The sequence below is a fragment of the Erythrolamprus reginae genome, chromosome 6 (assembly GCF_031021105.1).
Source record: "Erythrolamprus reginae isolate rEryReg1 chromosome 6, rEryReg1.hap1, whole genome shotgun sequence".
Classification (NCBI taxonomy): domain Eukaryota; kingdom Metazoa; phylum Chordata; class Lepidosauria; order Squamata; family Dipsadidae; genus Erythrolamprus; species Erythrolamprus reginae.
Window position 1 is genome coordinate 90,965,950 of NC_091955.1, and position 21,138 is coordinate 90,987,087.

Sequence of the window (21,138 nt, forward strand, 5' to 3'; positions counted from 1 at the left end):
AGTAAAAGGAGTCTTTTGTATGCCAGTTGCTGGGCAATGGTGGCAGAAAGATGTTGGCCAGGAAAAGCATCATCCCAGAAGAATATGTCCTTGCCCGCATCGCGGCTGAGAACCTGGGCAAGCCCCGCATTCGAGACCGCCAACGCAAAGCCCGCTTCATTGCCAAAAACGGCGCTTGCAACCTGGCCCACAAAAACATCCGCGAGCAGGGGCGGTTCCTGCAAGACATCTTCACCACCTTGGTGGACCTCAAATGGCGCCACACATTGGTGATCTTCACTATGTCCTTCCTCTGCAGCTGGTTGTTCTTCGCCATGATGTGGTGGCTGGTGGCTTTTGCCCATGGAGACATGGACAAGCCTTGCAGCAACGAAGACTTCACCAAGTGGAAACCATGCATCACTTGCGTCAGGTAAGGAGTCATGTCTTGAAGATGAGACGTTGGATGCTATGACTGCAGACTGTCAATTCTGAAGTGAGCCTGGCTGAAACCACCTCATAGTTGCCACAAATCCTGAGAAAGGGAAGGGAGGGGGAGAGTAGATAGATTGGCTAACAGTCAAAGCAGAAAAGTTTTCTCGTGGGAACCAAGGTCATCTCAACAGGTGCCAGTTTGAAGGAAGACAGGAATGACCAAGCAGCCAGTCAGCCATGCTCATTGGACAATTTTGACTGGTAACCCTTGGGAGGGGTGGAAATTTGCTCCTTTAATTAGGGGGAAACCACAGGAATTTTTAGAGTTGGTTTTCACTGATATGATGCATCCAATAAACATGTTCTTTGAGGACTCTACCTGCCTCGAAGTTCTGCTTTTGGTGAAAAGCATTACTCGGAACGCTGACATAGAGATGCAAACAAATCCAGGGTTTTAAAAGCCGGGGTGGCACAGTGGTTAGAATGCAAGCACTGCAGGCTACTTCAGCTAACTGCTAGCTGTAGTTCATCAGTTCAAATCTCACCATCAGCTCAAGGTTGACTCAGCCTTCCATCCTTCTGAGGTGGGTAAAATGAGGATCCAGATTATTGGGGAAAATATACTTATTCTGTAAACTGCTTAGAGAGGGCTGTAAAAGCACCACAAATAGGTATATAAGTCTAAATACTACTGTATTGCTATTGCTATAAATATGAGTAGTCCTTGATGTATAGCCAGAATTGGGGCCAATATGTCTAAGCAAGGGAGGTTCCTAAGTGAACTTTCCCCCCATTTTACAACTTTTCTTGTTGTTAAGCGAATCACTGCAAATGTTAAGTTAGGAACCCAGTTGTTAATAATAATAATAATAATAATAATAATAATAATTATTATTATTATTATTATTATTATTATTATTATTATTTATTAGATTTGTATGCTGCCCCTCTCCGAGGACTCGGAGCAGCTCACAACAATAAAACATCATATACAAATCCAATGTTAAAACAGTCTTTAAAAAACCCCTATTAAAACAGTCATACAACCCAAACACACCATCCATAAAATCAAAGGCAGCTAAGGATATATCAATTCCTCCATGCCTGGCGACATAGATGAGTTTTCAAAAGTTTGCGAAAGGCAAGGAGGATGGGGGCAGTCCTAATCTCTGGGGGGGGGGGAGCTGATTCCAGAGTGCCGGGGCCGCCACAGAGAAGGCTCTTCCCCTGGGTCCCACCAGACGGCATTGTTTCATCGACGGGACCCAGAGAAGGCCAACTGGCTACCCCATTTGACTTTGGTTATCAGAAGGTCACAAAAGGCAATCTCACATGATTCTGGGACATTGCAACAATAATAAATATGAAGCCAAACATCCAAATTTCGATCATTTGACCCTGTGGATACTGCATTGGCTGTAAGTGTGAAAAACAGTCATAAGTTACTTTTTCAGTGACTTCCAACTAATGGCTGGAGGTCTAGAATATAGAATAAACCCATAGTTTATGCATATAATACATTAAGGCTCTGACCTATAAATTACTAGCCCAATCTCGCTTGTATCTGATGTGTTGTGTGAACCCATGTACTGTATACAATGCAAGATTTTTCTTTTTTTAAAAAAAGTTTTGAAAACAACTTTATTTAAACAATTAAAATAAACAAAATTGACAAACATGCTTAACATTGGTTGAGATTCTTTGGTTTACATTCCAGCAGTTACCGTTCTCCTCTTATTTTCTATAAACATTTTAAACCAATTAAGTAACTGATAGAGAAAAAAAAGGAAAGGAAAGAGAAAGAAAAGTAAGAAAAGAGGAAAAAAAGTAAAAGAAAGAAATACTGGTTGTCAACTATTTCTGTTGGCTCGCGTCTTTAAGTTTCAAGTTTTATTGGATTTATATGCCGCCCCTCTCTGAAAACCCGGGGCGGCTAACAGCAATCATAGACAGTATACAATAATAATCCAATACTAAAAGCAAATTAAAACTCCTTAATATACAAAACCAAACACACATACAAACATACCATGCATACTATTGTAACGGCCTAGGGGAAGAAGAAATCTTAATTCTCCCATGCCTGGCGGCAGAGGTGGGTTTTAAGTAGCTTACGAAAGGCAAGGAGGGTGGGGGCAAGTCTAATCTCTGGGGGGAGTTGGTTCCAGAGGGCCGGGGCCACCACAGAGAAGGCTCTTCCCCTAGGTCCCGCCAAGCGACATTTTTTAGTTGACGGGACCTGGAGAAGACCCACTCTGTGGGACCTAACTGGTCCCTGGGATTCGTGCGACAGAAGGCGGTCCCCGAGGTCATCTGGTCCGGTGCCATGAAGGGCTTTATAGGTCATAACCAACACTTTGAATTGTGACCGGAAACTGATCGGCAACCAGTGAACTGTTTATAAATATATTCATGTAATTAGTGAGTTCTTAATCTGCAGGCACATACTTATTGTACAGTAAGATAAATTTGTTTGAAATGATATATGCATATAAGCATACACAGAGGTGATATATGTTGCTGTGTGATCTATTGGTTATTAGTATAGTATTTGTTAGTTTCTGCGTAGGTTGTATTTGAGATAAGATTTTTCAATTGTTTTGACCCACCTTACATGCAGGCTTTCAAAATGAAAAATAAGAACTGATTTATGAAGTTTCTATATTTGGTGACTGTATTTTCACTTTTTTCGCCTTTCCGACAGCTCCTTCATCTCTGCTTTCCTCTTCTCCATTGAGGTCCAGGTGACCATTGGTTTCGGCGGAAGGATGATGACCGAGGAATGTCCTATAGCCATCAGTGTTTTAATCCTCCAAAACATTGTGGGCTTGATCATCAATGCCATCATGTTGGGTTGTATCTTTATGAAAACCGCCCAGGCCCACCGGAGAGCAGAAACGTTGATCTTCAGCCGGAACGCGGTCATCACTGTCCGCAATGGCCACCTGTGTTTCATGTTCCGTGTTGGGGACCTGAGAAAAAGCATGATCATTAGTGCCTCGGTGCGAATCCAGGTTGTCAGGAAGACCACCACTCCAGAAGGAGAAGTCATCCCAATCCACCAGCTCGACGTTCCGGTAGACAATCCTCTTGAGAACAACAATATTTTCTTGGTGGCGCCGTTGATCATTTGTCATGTGATCGACAAGCGGAGTCCTCTTTATGACATCTCCGCCAATGACCTGGCCAGCCAAGACCTAGAAATCATTGTCATACTTGAAGGCGTGGTGGAAACCACTGGAATCACCACCCAAGCCAGAACATCGTACATATCTGAAGAGATCCTCTGGGGCCACCGCTTTGTGCCCATCGTCGCAGAAGAAGAAGGGGCTTATGCTGTCGACTACTCCAAATTTGGCAACACCAGCAAAGTTGCGGCACCCCGCTGCAGTGCCAAGGAGCTGGATGAAAAGCCGTCCATTCTCATCCAGACCCTCCAGAAAAGTGAGCTGTCCCACCAAAACTCTTTGAGGAAACGCAACTCCATGAGAAGGAATAACTCCATTCGAAGGAATAATTCCGTCCGGAGGAACAACTCTTCTTTCATTGTGCCTAAAGTCCAGTTCATCACACCTGAAGGCAACCAGAATAACATGGAAACATGACAGGGGCAAGAAGTCATCTGCAGTGGTCCTGCAAAAACAGGGCTTTACTTTTGTTATACAGTGATACCTTGTCTTACAAACTTAATTGGTTCTGGGATGAGGTTTTTAAGGTTAAAAGTTTGTAAGACGAAACAATGTTCCCCATAGGAATCAATGGAAAAGCAATTAATGCATGCAAGCCCAAAATCCACCCCTTTTGCCAGCCAAAGCGCCCGTTTTTCCACTGCTGGGATTCCCCTGAGGCTCCCCTCCATGAGAAACCTCACCTCCGGACTTCTGTGTTTTTGCAATGCTGCAGGGGAATCCTAGTAGGGGAATCCCAGCATCGCAAAAACAGGCGCTTTGCTGGCAATGGAAGTCTGGAGGTGGGGTTTCCCAGCGAAGGGACATCAGTGAAATCGCAGCATCACAAAAACATGGAAGTCCTCGAAACCCCACCTCCAGACCTCTGTGTTTTTGTGATGCTGCGATTTCACTGAGGCTCCCCTCGCTGGGAAACCCCACCTCCAGACTTCTGTTGCCAGTGAAGCGCCCGTTTTTGTGCTGCTGGGATTGCCCTGCTGGGATTCCCCTGCAGCATTACAAAAACATGGAAGTCCGGAGGTGGGGTTTCCCATGGAGGGGAGCCTCAGGGGAATGCCAGCAGTGCAAAAACGGGTGCTTTGCTGGCAACGGAAGTCCAGAGGCGGGGCATCCCAGCGGAAGCAGTGGGTTTCTAAGGTGAAAATAGTTTGTAAGAAGAGGCAAAAAAATCTTAAACCCCAAGTTTGTATCTTGAAAAGTTTGTATGACGAGGCGTTTGTAAGACGAGGTATCACTGTATTAGTATTAATTTGATATAAACATTTAATAGATATTAAGGATTATTTATTACATGCAGACCCCAGATCTAACCAGAGATAGGTTGTAGTTGAGTCCATTATTAATATGTAGTCCAATTTTTTCCTGATTTGAGGTTGAGATGCTACAGCTAGTCTTCAACTTACAACCACAGCTCCTACTGGGTCTACAGTGAAATAATTAGACCAGGGCATGATGATTCCACTGGGTTTACAGTGATATGAAATAGATTAGGGCATGATGATTTTGTTGGGCTTTTTGTACCACAAAATCGATTAGGATATGATGACTACATTGGGTTCACAAGGGATCTTTTTTCTTTTCTTTTTTAATTTTTCTTCCTTTTTTCTTTTCTTTTTTAATTTTTCTTCCTTTTTTCTTTTCTTTTTTAGTTTACTTATCAAAAGGAACTTTCATTAATTGGGCTTATTGGGACATATGTGATAAATTATTTGGACTTTGCCCCCTCAAATTGACATAACCTCGATCTCTATAAATTTAGGATTTAATCGATATGAACGGAAATATTTGCTTTCTTTTGTTTCTTTTTTTCTTTGTTAAAGGGCAATTATTATAAAATTAGGGTTAAGAAATATACATGAAAATGTTATAAGGGATAAATGGAGAAGATTGAAGCACTGTAGCCTAAATATATTAGATGTGATTAGAAAAGAAGCAACCTAAAACATGTATTAGCTAATAGCTTTTTAAATGCATATAAGAAATTTGAGTAATTATTTTTTTGTCCAGATGTCAAATGTAAAAGGAGGTAGCACTTGATGGATTATGAATACCGAATTTAAAAAGATGAATCAGTGTAATGTAATTTAGGATTGAGGGTATGTAAATTTGCATATGTGTTTAGAGTGAAAAAATAAAAAATTATTTGCCACAAAAAAACCCCAAAACCTTACAACCACAGCTGAAGCCAAAATGTCTCGTTTTTAAGCAAGGTGATTATTAAATGCATTTTGCCCCGTTTTATTATCTTTCTTGACATGGTTGGTAAGTGAACCACTGTAGTTGCTAAGTGAATGGTCATTAAGCAAATCTGTGCGGCCCCCCCCCCCCCGGTTGATTTTGCTTGTCAGAAGCCAATTAGGAATGATAGACAAGGTGACCATCGGTCAGTGCAACAATCCTAAATACATCTCAGTTGCCAAGCACCTAAATTTTGATCGTATGATTGAGGGGATGCTGTGATGGTCGTAAGTGTGAAAAATGGTCATAAGTCACTTTTTTCCCAGTGCCATTGTAACTTTGAACTGTCACTGAACAAATGTGTCAAGATCGAAGCATGCTTATGCTGTTACAAGCCATTATTGCTTCTCAACTTGCGGAAGGGAGAGGTGAGATAGAAGACAGGTTCCAGACTTCAAGAATGAGAACTGTGAGAGCCAAGGGCACATCCGCAAATGTTAGCCAAGATCAGACACTTTTCCTCATAACAATACAATGACATTCAATTGGGTAACATGACTTACACTAAAAGGGGCAGGGAGAATTCTGTATTGTAACTATGTGGGTTTGCGCGGGAATTAGGTAGAGCTGGTTTTGTCTTCAATAGTACCAAAATGATGCACTCAATAAAATTTTGCATTAAGACGTTGGCTGGTCTCGAGTGTGCATGCTTTAGTTGGGTTCATCAGTTGGGACCTTGACGGAATGCTTGTAAGTTGAGGACTATCTGTAGTTTGTGGGCTACTCATAGTTTTGGAAAAAGTATAGACATCAAATTACCTCTTTTGTTTACATGAAGGTTGGGCCCAGGGATGGGCTACTGCCCAGATGGGAATGCAGTGGGGTAGCAAAGATGGAGCTCCACCCCAGAACACCCAATTTGCACTAAAACACATTGAAAGAAAATGTAGGGTGTCCTGCATAAGCCACGCCCATAGTGTGGTAGTAAAATTTTTGACAGTCCTTCACTAGTTTGGCCGATTATCATTTGAATCCATTTTTCATGCTCTCTTTATCTACTATTTAATTCTTTATCTATTATTTAAGCTGTTTTATCTCCTTGGGAATGTTTGTAATGGGAAATGTGTGCATATATCTCACCCTTCAAATGTATCGAAATCTCTATCTAGATATAATAACATATATATCTAGATATAATAATATATAATATGAGATAGATATAATAAGGGGCAAGTACAAGTGCACTAGAGTGCCTTCCGTCCCGTCTCCTATTGCTCTCCTACATTTCCTATACCTTTCTTCTATTCCTATATCTCTTCTTCTATTCTTTCATTGATATGTTCTATTCCTATATCTTCTACTCTTTCTTAGATATATTTTACTATGCGTTTCTCCTCTATAACCTTCATCATGTATTTTACTATGTGTATATAGATATATACCCACTAAAACCCTCATTGTGTATTGGACTAACTAACTAACTAACTAACTAACTAACTAAATAACTAAATAAATAAACAAACAAACAAACAAACCAACCAACCAACCAACCAACCAACCAACCAACCAACCAACCAACCAACCAACCAACCAACCCTGTTTCTATAGTCTTAGGTAATCCACATTGTAGAGTTTTAGAAGAAGGTGGTTTTTAAAGTAAGTCCTGTGCTGGGGGTTATTTTGTTGATAAACAGTGGATATTCCTAAAGTGTGTAACAGCAGGGATTCGCAATGGTAATAGCAATATTAGCTTTGAAATACACACACACACATATTCGTGGAACGAATGTGAAAAGCAAGGGAACTCTAGTGTTACTCAGCCTCAACAATTTGGGTGGACTTCAACTCCCAGCATTCCCAGCCAGAATTCCCCAGACAGACTGCTTAAAGCAGGTGTGTCAAACTTGATTTCATTGAGGGACACATCAGGGTTGTGTTTGACTTTGTGTGTGTGTGTGTGTGTTTTTTTGTATGTCCAGGGTGGATATGGCCAGCTAAACCTCACTCATGTTATGGGCACCTGCAGTGGCCTGGGCCGGGCTGGGGGACCCATTCAGGCGGGAGTTGCCGCTGTCGCCATGACCAGTACGCTGCGCACACAACTCTGGGTGTCCTGTGGGTGAGCACATGGGTCCCAGTGAGATTTTGCTTCTGCGCATGCACAGGAAACAAAATATCATGAGAGGATGCACAGACACACATGCGATTTCAGTGATATTTTTTTTGCTTCCGCACATGCGCAGGAAACAAAATCTCGCAAAGGGACACACACGCACGTGAGATTTCGGTGATTTTTTTATCGGCAAAATCTCATGCACATATTATTATTATTATTATTATTATTATTATTATTATTATTATTTATTGGATTTGTATGCCGCCCCTCTCCGTAGACTCGGGGCGGCTAACAACAGCAGTAAAATAGTACAACAAAATCCAATATTAAAAAACAGTTAAAAACCCATTATATAAAAAACAATCATACATACAAGCATACCATACATAAAATTGTGAAGGCCTAGGGGGAAAGGGAATCTCAGTTCCCCCATGCCTGGCAGCAGAGGTGGGTTTTAAGAAGCTTACGAAAGGCAAGGAGGGTGGGGGCAATTCTAATATCTGTGGGGAGTTGGTTCCAGAGGGTCGGGGCCGCCACAGAGAAGGCTCTTCCTCTGGGTCCTGCCAAGCAACATTGTTTGGTTGACGGAACCCGGAGAAAACCCACTCTGTGGGACCTAACTGGTCACTGGGATTCATGCGGCAGAAGGCGGTCCCTGAGGTAATCTGGTCCGGTGCCATGAAGGGCTTTATAGGTCATAACCAACACTTTGCATTGTGACCGGAAACTGATCGGCAACCAGTGCAGACTGCGGAGTGTTGGTGTAACATGGGCATACCTTGGGAAAGCCCATGATTGCTCTCGCAGCTGTATTCTGCATGATCTGAAGTTTCCGAACACTTTTCAAAGGTAGCCCTATGTAGAGAGCGTTACAGTAGTCGAACCTTGAGGTGATGAGGGCATGAGTGACTGTGAGTAGTGACTCCCGGTCCAAATAGGGCTGCAACATATGCGTCCCTTCACAAGATTTTTCTTCCTGCAAAATCTCGCTGGGACACGCCTCCACGCCTGCAGAACAATCCGAAGCTGCACGCATAGCTCTATTTTTACTACTGGTACAGCATCCTCAAATGTACCGGTAGGAACCTGATACTGGACCCATTGTCTCCATCGGAGGAAGGTGAGACAAGAGAGAGTGCCAAAACTTCCCCTCTTTTCTTCTTTTTCTTTCCTTGCTCTCTTCCCATCTTTTTATTTGTTTTTCCACTTCCCTGTCCCTTCTTACACGCTCAAATGCAAAAGGAGAAACAATTTCTTCTTTGGTTTTGCTTTGCTTTGCTTTTAGTTTGTTTTGCTACCCAGTGAAAACAGAGTCTGGGGGCATCAGGACTGCCTCCTGAAGCTGTCTGCCAGCCCCGTTTTCAATCCGAAGCCCCGGAGATTAAAAAAAAATCACCCAATGGACAAACCGAAAGTTTGGAAAAATGCACTTCCAGTTTGCTATTGTGCTGTTTTTCCACTCCAGAGGGTTCAGGGAAGCTTCTTGAAGGTTTGCCATCATTGCGCTATAAAATAGCATTGGGGAACATGATAATATAGGGTTCTAAGAGTTGCAAAGATATAAGAAACCATTATGTAAATAACCAACTGCAATATGAACCAACAGATATTTGGGGTGGGGTTTTATGGAAAGACAGTTGATCCAGTAAGAAAGCAAACACATAAAACATTACAAGAACAGATAAAGCAAGAAAAAAGTGGAGGAACCTTCATTTTCAAAAGACACGGAGGAAAATTGAACCTTTAAAATTTTATAGGGCATTATGAGGGCTTTGTGAAATGCAGAATATAAGCCTTTTCTTTTTTTCTCAAAGGCTCCAAGTAATCAGATACAGCCTTTAAACATAAATCATGTCAGGCATCTTCTGTAAAATTCTTTTTTATTTATTTTGTTTAAGTTACTGGTCGTTCTTGCTGGTTAGCTCTGTATACTCAGGCGTGGGAGCCTTTCTTAAGTTCTTCCATTAGCACACTGGAGCGACTGAATGTTGACAGAAATGTAATCCAGATAAGACTATTAAAACAGAAAAAGAAGGCACAGATATGCTTGAAGGAAATAATTGTGTGTGAACCCACAAAAATGGCACAGCAGGAGGAGAAGGAGGAAGGAAGGGAAAAAGGAAGGATAATAATGAAGAAACATATTTTCTAAAAACTGGGTGTATATTATGTACTGGGCCAGACTTAAATGAAATTGTCCAGTGTACTGTGAGCAACTTGGCCCCCAAACTTAGCAACTTTAAGCCTTCCACAAGTCTTAAAGTTGCCAAGTTTGAAGACTTCTGTGTATTTTGTTCAACCATGTAGTGTTACATGAGTGTTATGTAATCATAGGACTTGTGTTTTCCTAGCCACATTACAAAGTTTAGAATCAGCTTTGAATACAGCAGAATTATTGTATTTTACTTTATATGGTGCTGAGGTAGTGTTCTGTCAAGCTCTCTGGTAGAATCCTCCCGAAAAGTCACAGATATAAATTTCAGATACACACACACACACGTTTGAAAATTCAAAACAATGTTCTTTATACCGAAAATTCAAATAAACGATGCACTCTTTTTGTATAGCAAAGAGCACTCGTCTCCAAAAAAACCTGGTAATTTGTACAAGTCCCTTATCAGTTCTGTGATACTTAGCTTGCAGCTGTGAGGCAATTCACAGTCCTTCTTCTTTCACAAAGTGAAACACACTTTGCTCTGGGTTAATTTCAAAGCAGGGAAAAATCAGCACACAAAGGTCTAAGTCAGCAAGGCAGGCACGAAACACAAGGATCAGATAATCCTCCACAATGGCCAAACCCACAGGCTGCTATTTATAGCAGCCTCACTAATTACCACAACCCCACCCAACTACAGGTGGCCTCATTTTCTTTGATAATAATCTCTCAGTTGTTGCTGCCTATGCATCACTTTCCTCATAGAAACATAGAAACATAGAAGTCTGACGGCAGAAAAAGACCTCATGGTCCATCTAGTCTGTCCTTATACTATTTTCTGTATTTTATCTTAGGATGGATATATGTTTATCCCAGGCATGTTTAAATTCAGTTACTGTGGATTTATCTACCACATCTGCTGGAAGTTTGTTCCAAGGATCTACTACTCTTTCAGTAAAATAATATTTTCTCATGTTGCTTTTGATCTTTCCCCCAACTAACTTCAGATTGTGTCCCCTTGTTCTTGTGTTCACTTTCCTATTAATGCATGGCTGTATCATGCATGGCTGTATCATTAACTCTTGTTCCGAATCCAAGGAGGAGCTAGATAATTGATCTCCTTCTGAGCTGTCTGCTATACTCTTCTCTTCCCTGTCACTCATGTCTTCTTGGTCAGAAGAGCCTTCATTAGCAGATTCCACCGGGAACAAAACAGGCCTGCAGCATGTGGATGTCTCCCCCACATCCACAGTCCTTGGGGCAGGAGCTGGGCCAGAGCTAACCACAATAGGTAGCACAAACTCATTTTGCCCCACCTTATTCATCGGCAAATCCTTTTTTTTTTAACAATCATACAAACTACATATTTGTAGGAAGGTTTTGTCAGTGAGAATTCATAAATATTTCAGCATTTCCTTTCTGGCAGCCTGATGTCTTATCTCCTTTACCTATAAAAATAATTATTGCAGATATTTAGAGAGAAAATGTCTAGATAGAAGAAGGAACATTAGTTTCTATGAACCTTTGCGAACATGATTACAGTTGGGCCTGCTTTCTTTCTCCCCTTCAAAATAATACAATTTCATAAGATATTTTGAAGGAAGCATTCAGATCTGCTCGTTCATTGCAGGATCTAGTCATCTTAAAATGATAGGCACTGGAAAGCATTTCAAAGTTGCTTTAAAAAAAACATTGTGTAATAAACAAACAAATAATAGGCTTCGGCAAATCTATCCCTAAATTAATGCCTATTAGAAGATTTCAGAACAAAGCATTTCAAGATCTTCATGGACAGTATAAAATTATTGGTCTCCTGCAAAATAATGTAGAGAAAAGCATAGAAATATCTATTATCCCTGTAAGATCAGTCTATGTATTTTAAGAAATGGACTTTTTTTAGAAAAAAAGGAAACCAGGTACTAATAATTAGATATACAGTTTCCCCTGCTTGCTCATAATCAACGGAACCTTTGTGAATTTCAGTTGTTCTATAACAATATACAATAGAAATAATTTTCATTCTTCCAAATAGGTCTGCTATTAAAATGGATATCTTCAGATACTTCATGATGAGGATGGAGTAGTTGTGAGCCGAAGTAAACTGAGAATAAAGACTTCATCAGGCTTTGTCGGCATATCTACAAGAAAAGTTTTATTTCAGTTCTGGTGGTGAAAAACTTCAGGATAATGCATAAACCTAAAATGGTCACCTAACATCAAAAACATCATCAAAAAAGCACAACAAAGAATGTTCTTTCTGCGCCAGCTCAGGAAGCTCAAACTGCCCAAGGAGCTGCTGATACAGTTCTACAGAGGAATCATTGAGTCTGTCATCTGCACCTCTATAACCGTCTGGTTTGGTTCTGCAACCCAACAAGACCGACACAGACTTCAGAGGATAATCAGAACTGCAGAAAAAACAATCGCTGCCAACCTGCCTTCCATTGAGGACCTGTATACTGCACGAGTCAAAAAGAGGGCGGGTAAAATATTTATTCACCCCTCACATCCTGGACACAAATTGTTTCAACTCCTACCCTCAAAACGTCGCTACAGAGCACTGAACACCAAGACAACTAGACACAAGAACAGTTTTTTTCCGAACGCCATCACTCTACTAAACAAATAATTCCCTCAACACTGTCAGACTTTCTACTAAATCTGCACTTCTATTCTACTAGTTTTTCTCATCATTCCTATCACCCATTTCCTCCCATGTTGACTGTATGACTGTAACTTTTCCTTATATCCTAAGATTTTTATTAATATTGCTTCTTCATTGCTTATTTGACCCCTATGACAATCATTAAGTGCTGTACCACATGATTCTTGACAAATGTATATTTTATTTTATGTACACTGAGAGCATATGCACCAAGACAAATTCCTTGTGTGTCCAATCACACTTGGCCAATAAAATCTATCTATATAAAAATTTGAGGTTTGATTCTTCACATGGGCAGCCAGTGTGGTGTAGTATGGAAGATGTTGGAGAAGGTGGCAATGGGCTGGTCCTAAGCATAGCCCATAAAATCATCTGCTACAACGACTTCTTCAGCTTCAACCACAACACACAAGCCCACAACAGATACAGACTTAAAGTAAACTCGACTGCATGAAATACGACTTTGGTAACCGAGTAGTTGATGCATGGAACTCACCACCAGACTCATCTTCTGGTCTGGGCTTATCTTCTTTTCATATCAGCGATGCTCGTTTATAAAATAATGGTGAAAACTCTACTTGAGTTTTAATTTTTCCAATGTCACCCGCTTGTATATATTAAAACATTCTTTCCTAGCCCACTTTCAGCAACTGGTTCGCGCATCAGTAGCCTTTTAAATCTCCCTGAGGCTGAGTGTATATTTTCACATCAACAAAATAAGCGAATTGCTCCCGACTAATGTAAACCAAAGAAGAATGTTCTCTGTAAAGCTTCCAAAGTTTTGAGTTTCATCCAAAGACTCAACCAAAAGATTACGGGCTAATAGAAAATAATATTTGCAATTCGGGGTTGATCTTGATGATTATCTTTTCTTTTATGTACACTGAGAGTACATGCGGATCGTGCAGAATGCAGCCGCGCGAGCGGTCATGGGTATTCCCAGATACACCCATGTCTCTCCAACACTCCGCAGACTGCACTGGTTGCCGATTGGGTTCTGGACACAATTCAAAGTTTTGGTGATGACCTATAAATCCCTACATGGCATCGGACCAGATTACTTATGGGACTGCCTTCTGCCGCATGAATCCCACAGAGTCGGCCTTCTCCGGGTCCCGTCGGCTGGACAATGTCACCTGGCGGGGCCCAGGGGAAGAGCCTTCTCTGTGGTGGCCCCGGCCCTCTGGAATCAGCTCCCTCATGAGATTCGCACTGCCCCCACCCTCCTCGCCTTTCGCAAGAGCCTGAAAACTCATTTATGTCGTCAGGCATGGGGCAATTAGATCAAGCCCCCTTCTGTTTATGAGATGTAATGTGTGGTTGTGAATGAATTGGTTGACTGATTTTAATATATATGGGATTTTAGTAGTAATTTTTAATTAATTAGATTTGTTATTGTGTTGTTTTTGTATTCTGTGAGCCGCCCTAAGTCTTCGAAGAAGGGTGGCATACAAATCTTATTATTATTATTATTATTATTATTATTATTATTATTATTATTATTATTATTATTATTATTATTTATTAATAATTATTAATAATTATTATTATTAATAATAATAATATGCAGCAAGATAAATTCCTTGTGTGTCACAGGAGTAATAAAACAATATAACAATTAAACAATATACAGTAAGAAATCTAATATTAAACCAACTTTGTTTACTTTACAACTGTGTGTGTTTGAATTTCTACTTTGGCCATAATTGGGGGCATGTAACGTGAAGCCCGGCATAACAATTAAGCATCCCGCATTTAGCTTGAACATCCTCTTGAAAGTCAATATTATGTCTTCTTGGCCATTGCACCCTGCATTTTGGTAGCCATCATACAATGCAGGAGAGACCGGTATACATTTTTTGTGACTTCTTGAAATCTGCAGACGATCGATATGAACAAGGATGGGAAAACTCTGTTGTGGAATGAGACCTGTCCTTCCGCGTAAAAGCCATCTGCCTTTTTCAAGGGAGCCAATGTCTTTCCCTTTGTTGATAAACAGCACGACTTCAAGGAAAAACCAGCAGTTTCTCTTACGTCCCCAAAGTAGTGTGAGCTGTTTCCATTTTTTTTCCCAGTGTCACTGACCTGTTGCTTTGGAGACTTTGTTTGCCTCTGGATCAAACCACAGAGGGCCGCGATAGAAAATGTTCTCACTCACTAAGGAAGACAAACTCCCTGGAAAGAAAGCGTAGTGGGACCTCTGTGGAGGAAATGTCTCCAGGAACGAATGCTAATGTTCAATTCCTATGAGATACGGAGGGAATCGTTGGAGGCCGGTAAGCTGCACGATTGGCCTTAGTCGTTTCGGCCAGGCGGCTCATGATGGAACAGCTTACATTCAGGAAGATGAAGTTTTCCCACGACCTACAGCAGAATCTGCAAGGGGAGTTCACAGATGTTTTGAATTAGAAAAAGTTGGACAGCAGAAGTGATCAACAATCTCCATGACATTTAGTAACACGCTACATGACAGAAGGGATCCTGCAAAGTTGAGGCTAAGGAGACTGAGAAAGGCAACTTTCTAAGCAGTGTTTACTACGAAAGACGTCAAAAAGAGATTTTGCCTTCCGGTTTCCTAGTGGAAAATAGAAGCCGAAGTTTTTATTTATTTATTCATTTGTCCAATACACAAATACATAGGAAGAAAATAGACATGTGATAATATAAAAAGAGGGTGAAGGTGAACTTAGAGGAGAGGATATATGAAAGGAAGAGAATATATAAGATAGGTGAAAAAAAGGAAAGATAATTGGACAGGGGACGAAAGGCACATCAGTGCACTTATGTACGCCCCTTGCTGGCCTCTTAGGAACCTAGAGAGGTCAATCGTGGAAAGTCTAAGGGAGAAGTGTTGGGGGTTAGGGGTTGACACAATTGAGTCCGGTAGTGAGTTCCAAGCTTCGATAACTTGATTGTTGAAATCATATTTTTTACAGTCAAGTTTGGCGCGGTTCGTATTAAGTTTGAATCTGTTGCGTGCTCTTGTGTTGTTGCGGTTGAAGCTGAAGTAGTCATTGACCGGTAGGACATTGCAGCATATGATCTTGTGGGCAATACTCAAATCGTGTTTTAGGCACTCTAGTTCTAGGCTTTCTAGTAGAAAGTCTGACAGTGTTGAGTTAGTTAGTTAGTTAGTTAGTTAGTTAGTTAGTTAGTTAGTTAGTCCAATACACAATAATACACAATGAAGGTAATAGAGGACACCTTTGAGGAAATAGAATTAGAGAAAGAATAGAAGAGAGAATATAGGATAAAATAGATCAATGAGAGAATAGAAGAAAGATATAGGGATAGAAGAGAAGATATATGGGATATAGGAGAGACAATAGGACAGGGGATGGAAGACACTCCAGTGCGCTTATGCACGCCCCTTACTGACCTCTTAGGAATCTGGATAGGTCAACTGTGGACAGTCTAAGGGTAAAATGTTGAAGGTTAGGGCATGATACTACGGAGTCCGGTAATGAGTTCCACACTTCGACAACTCTATTATTAAAGTCGTATTTTTTACAGTCAAATTTGGAGCAGTTAATATTGAGCTTGAATCTGTTATGTGCTCTTGTGTTGTTGCAGTTGAAGCTGAAGTAGTCATTGACCGGTAGGACGTTGCAGCATATGATCTTGTGGGCAATACTCAAATCGTGTTTTAGGCACCGTAGTTCTAGGCTTTCTAGGCCCAGGATTGTTAGTCTATTTTCGTAGAATATTCTGTTTCGAGTAGAGGAGTGAAGGGCTCTTCTGGTGAAATATCTTTGGACATTTTCAAGGGTGTTGATGTCTGAGATGTGGCATGAGTTCCAGACAGATGAGCAGTAGTCTAGGATCTAGACTACTGTACGATTGAGAAAGGGTAGAGGCAGCGGTGGGTTTTCTAACTTACCTCGTTGCCGGTTTGCTTTGTCCTGCGCCTTGTGGGTGCATGTGCATTGTGGTGTCACATGGGAACATGTGCATTGTAGCATCGCATGGGTGTGTGCACATTTCAGTGTCACATGGGCCCGCGTACATTATGGCATTGCGTGGGTGTGTGTGCATTGCTGCATGACATGGGCGCACATGAATTGTGGCATTGTGGCAATGTGCATGCACTGCAGCATTGCATGGGGGCTTGCACACTGTGGTGTCATGCCACGCATTGCAGCATTCTGTGGGTGTACGGTGTATTGTGGCATCACATGGGTATGCAATGCATTGCAAAGGCATGCATGCGCTTCAAGCATACACAAATGCACAGTGCCAAAAATTTGGTTTCTGTCCATGCGCAGAAGCAAAAACCAGCCAAACAAAAGCAAACTCCACCCCCCCTCCAAAAATATGGTGGCAGCCACGGACTGCCACCAACAGAACCAGACCTATGAGATCACCACTGGTTTACTACCAGTTCTATAGAACTGGTCCGAATTGGGAGAACCCCTCTGCGGTTACAGGGTTTTCTGTTGATTCAAGCAGAGTTATCAATGCTAGAACCTCCCTGTACAATGTGACCTTAAGGCCTATGGCATCGGATCAAACATTTGTGTTTATCAGTTTATGTCAATCAATCAGAATAAAGCTGGAAGGGATGTTGAAGATTTTCTAACACCATCAATAGAAGCATAGAGTCAGGGGTGGGGTCCTCCCAGTTCAAATTGGTTTTGGGGTTTTTTTTAAAAAAAAATTGGGGGGTTCTGATTCCTTTATTCTGCACATACACAGAGGCTGAGTTTCTGGCACTGCGCATGTGCTGCCATCTTGTTTTCACTTTTTTGAATTTTTTTAAAAATTTTGGCATGAGTGTGCGTACCACACTGATTAACTGTTTCATTAATTAATTCATTTTAATTGCTTCTTTGTGAATGCATCAAGCAAGTGGTAGCGATAAAGAGTCCTGGAAACAGAAGTTGATCTAGAAATGTATCTGATATTCTTCTTACTTTAGGGCACCAACAAGTGGAGGGAAAGCTGATTTATAGCAAGGACCAATTGAGGGAAGGGATGGTGGATGGTGGAATCAGATCAACGCAGTGCAAGCCAACAATAATATAGCAAAAATAGCGGGAGTGTATTTCTCTATCCCCAAATCAAGTTATTCCTAAAGAAGAGGACTTGGTAGGATTATCCATTAAGTGTTTGTTTGTTTGTGTTTATTTCCCAAAAAACATAGAAATAAAAAACATAGAAGATTGATGGTACAAAAAAGATCTCATGGTCCATCTAGTCTGCCCTTATACTATTTCCTATATTTTATCTTAGGATGGATCTATGTTTATCCCAGGCATCTTTAAATTCAGTTTCTGTGGATTTACCAACCACGTCTGCTGGAAGTTTGTTCCAAGCATCTACTACTCTTTCAGTAAAATCATATTTTCTCACGTTGTTTCTGATCTTTCCCACAACTAACCTCAGATTGTGCCCTCTTGTTCTTGTGTTCACTTTCCTACTAAAAACACTTCCCTCCTGGACCTTATTTAACCCTTTAACATATTTAAGTGCTTCAATCATGTCCTCCCTTTCCCTTCTGTCCTCCGGACTATACAGATTGAGTTCATTAAGTCTTTCCTAATAAGTTTTATGCTTAAGACCTTCCACCATTTTTGTAGCCCATCTTTGGACCCGTTCAATTTTGTCAATATCTTTTTGTAGGTGAGATCTCCAGAACTGAACACAGTATTCCAAATGGGGTCTCACCTGCGCTCTATACAGCGGGATCACAATCTCCCTCTTTCTGCTTGTTATACCTCTAGCTGTGCAGCCAAGCATTCTACTTGCTTTCCCTACCGCCTGACCGCACTGTTCACCCATTTTGAGATTTGAAAAGACAAGGGGATTTTCTTGGTTTTTTTTCTCTTTGAAAACATTTTGCTTTTTATCCAAGAAGCTTCTTCAGTTCCAACTCAAGAAGTTTCTTGGATGACCTGAATGATTGAGAATCTCAACTCATTGTTTATATCTCACTTTTATTTTCTAAATAACTTATTTTATTTAATAAATAACTTTTTAAACCGATAGCTCTTTCCTTTTGCTATTTTTCCCACAACAACAACTCTGTATGGTGGGTTGGGCTAAGATAATGACTGGTTACCCAGCCAGCTTTAATGCCTAAAGTGGGATTAGAACTCGGTCTCCTGACGCCTGTCGCCTTGTCTAGTGCTTTAACCACTGTACCAAATTGCTTCTCTACTTGCTTGGTTTTTAAATTTGCCTGCCCGTCAACTAAGCAATGTCGCCTGGCGGGACCCAGGGGAAGAGCCTTCTCTGTGGCGGCCCCAGCCCTCTGGAACCAACTCCCCCCAGAGATTAGAACTGCCCCCACCCTCCTTGCCTTTTGTAAACAACTTAAAACCCACCTCTGCCACCAGGCATGGGGGAATTGAGATCCTCTTTCCCCCTAGGCCTTTACAATTCTATGCATGGTATGTATGTATGTATGTTTGGTTTTTATATTAATTGATTTTTAATCATCAATACCAAATTACTATTGTACACTGTTTTATTGTCGCTGTTAGCCGCCCCGAGTCTCTGGAGAGGGGCGGCATACAAATCCAATAAATAAATAAATAAATAAATAAATGAATGAATGAATGAATGAATGAATGAATGAATAAATAAATAAATAAACAAACAAACAAACAAACAAACAAACAAATAAATAAATAAATAAATAATATAAGAGTTTATGAGTCTTCTTCTTTTACTCAATGAAGGGCTTCAAGCCACTCTCTCCATTCCATTCTTGGCAGTGTTTTTATTTAGTTTTAACATTTATATTTTTGTTTTAAATTCTGCTCTCCATCAGATTATTTTACTTCTGTCTTCATTATTGTTATTGGCTCTCCGATCACCCGGTTTTTTTTGTGGGAACCCATTAAGTAAGCAAGAAAATAAACAAAATATTTATTCTTAGTTGCTAGATCAATCACAGGTCGATCTAATCTAGCATTCTGTTCCCATGGCGATCAGCCAGACATCTCTAGACGGTTCAAAACTGACAAATCGATTAGCTTTCCTTTAATTATTATATCCAGGAATCGATATTCATATTATCATTACTACTGGGGGAAAAATGCATTGGCACAGAATTCTGTAATCCGTTTCTCAAAATGATCAACAATCTTTGTAATATCCCATTTGTAAAATGCATATTTTAGCTGTGTTGGATTGAAGAGTTTCCTTTTATCTGGCTTTCCAATAGAGAGAAAGAGAGAGAGAGAGATTGAGAGGAGAGAGGAGGAGGATAACAGATATATGAGAGAGAAAGGAGAGAGAAAGAGAAATAGAGAATCACAGGCATATGAGAAAGAGAAGAGAAAGAATGAGAAAGAGAGAGGAAGAGAGACATTGAGAGAGGAGGAGGATGACAGATATATGAGAGAGAGAGAGAAAGACTAAACAATGTCGTTTGCCGGGACCCAGGAGAAGAGCCTTCTCTGTGGCGGCCCCGACCCTCTGGAACCAGCTCCCCCCGGAGATTAGAACTGCCTCCACCCTCCTTGCCTTTCATAAAGTTCTTAAGATCCATCTCTGTCGTCAGGCATGGGGGAACTGAGACATCTCCCCCGGGCCTATACAGTTTATACATGGTATGTTTGTGTGTATGTTTGCTTTTAATAATGGGGTTTTTAGTGTTTTTTAAATTATTAGATTTGTTCTTACATTGTTCTTGTTATTGTTGTGAGCCGCCCCGAGTCTACGGAGAGGGGCGGCATACAAATCTAATAAATAATAATAATAATAATAATAATAATAATAATAATATGAGAAAGAGAAGAGAAAGAATGAGAAAGAGAGAGATTGAGAGAAGGAGGATGATAGATGGACAAAAAATGGAAACACTTGACTTTTTGGCATCATAATGTTTGAACATGTTCAAATCAATCAAAACTTGACATTTTAATGCTTTTTAAAATTCTGTCATTTGATATGTTTTTTTAAACTACCCTTTTTTAAAACAGAAATTTAAGGATATTGGTTATAACCTTCTAGAAATGGCAGACCTCTCAGACTTTCAAAGAGGACAAATTGTTGGTGCTGGAATGGCAGGCGTAACAGAAAGTGCCCAAATGTTTGGCGTTTCAAGAGGTCATGTCTCAAAAGTCATGACTGCTTTTGAAAGAGAAGGGAAAATGTCCTCAGCCAAGCACAGGTCTGGTCGGAAGTCGAAGTTGTCTGAGAGAGAGACCGTTGGACTCTAAAGCGAATTGTTAGAGCGGATCGCAAGACTGCAGCTCCTAAAATCACTGCAGAGCTCAATAGATACGTACAGAACCCAGTTTCCACAAAAATGAAGGGAGCTTCACAAATCTGATGAGTTGATCATTTTTCAAGCTGTTTCCATTTTTTTTGTCCATCCCCTATATGAGAGAGGAGAGAATCACAGGCATATGAGAAAGAGAAAGAGAGAAGAAAGAACGAGAACAAGAGAAAGAGAAAAAGGGATTGAGAG

The 21,138-nt window shown here is 40.7% G+C and overlaps 1 protein-coding gene across 2 annotated transcripts; it reads left to right on the plus strand.

The window, feature by feature from the left end:
* On the plus strand, window positions 1–12,156 carry KCNJ8 (potassium inwardly rectifying channel subfamily J member 8). 2 transcript variants are annotated; one of them, XM_070754879.1, is made up of 3 exons: window positions 1–412; window positions 3,119–3,858; window positions 12,084–12,156. In XM_070754879.1, the coding sequence occupies exons 1-3, from the start codon at window positions 51–53 to the stop codon at window positions 12,119–12,121; spliced, it is 1,140 nt and encodes a 379-aa protein (XP_070610980.1). In that variant the 5' UTR covers window positions 1–50; the 3' UTR covers window positions 12,122–12,156. The 2 variants fall into 2 exon arrangements, with proteins under 2 accessions (XP_070610980.1, XP_070610979.1); XM_070754878.1 differs by lacking the exon at window positions 12,084–12,156 and having other exon boundaries at window positions 3,119–4,204.
* Window positions 12,157–21,138: the final 8,982 nt, after the last annotated feature.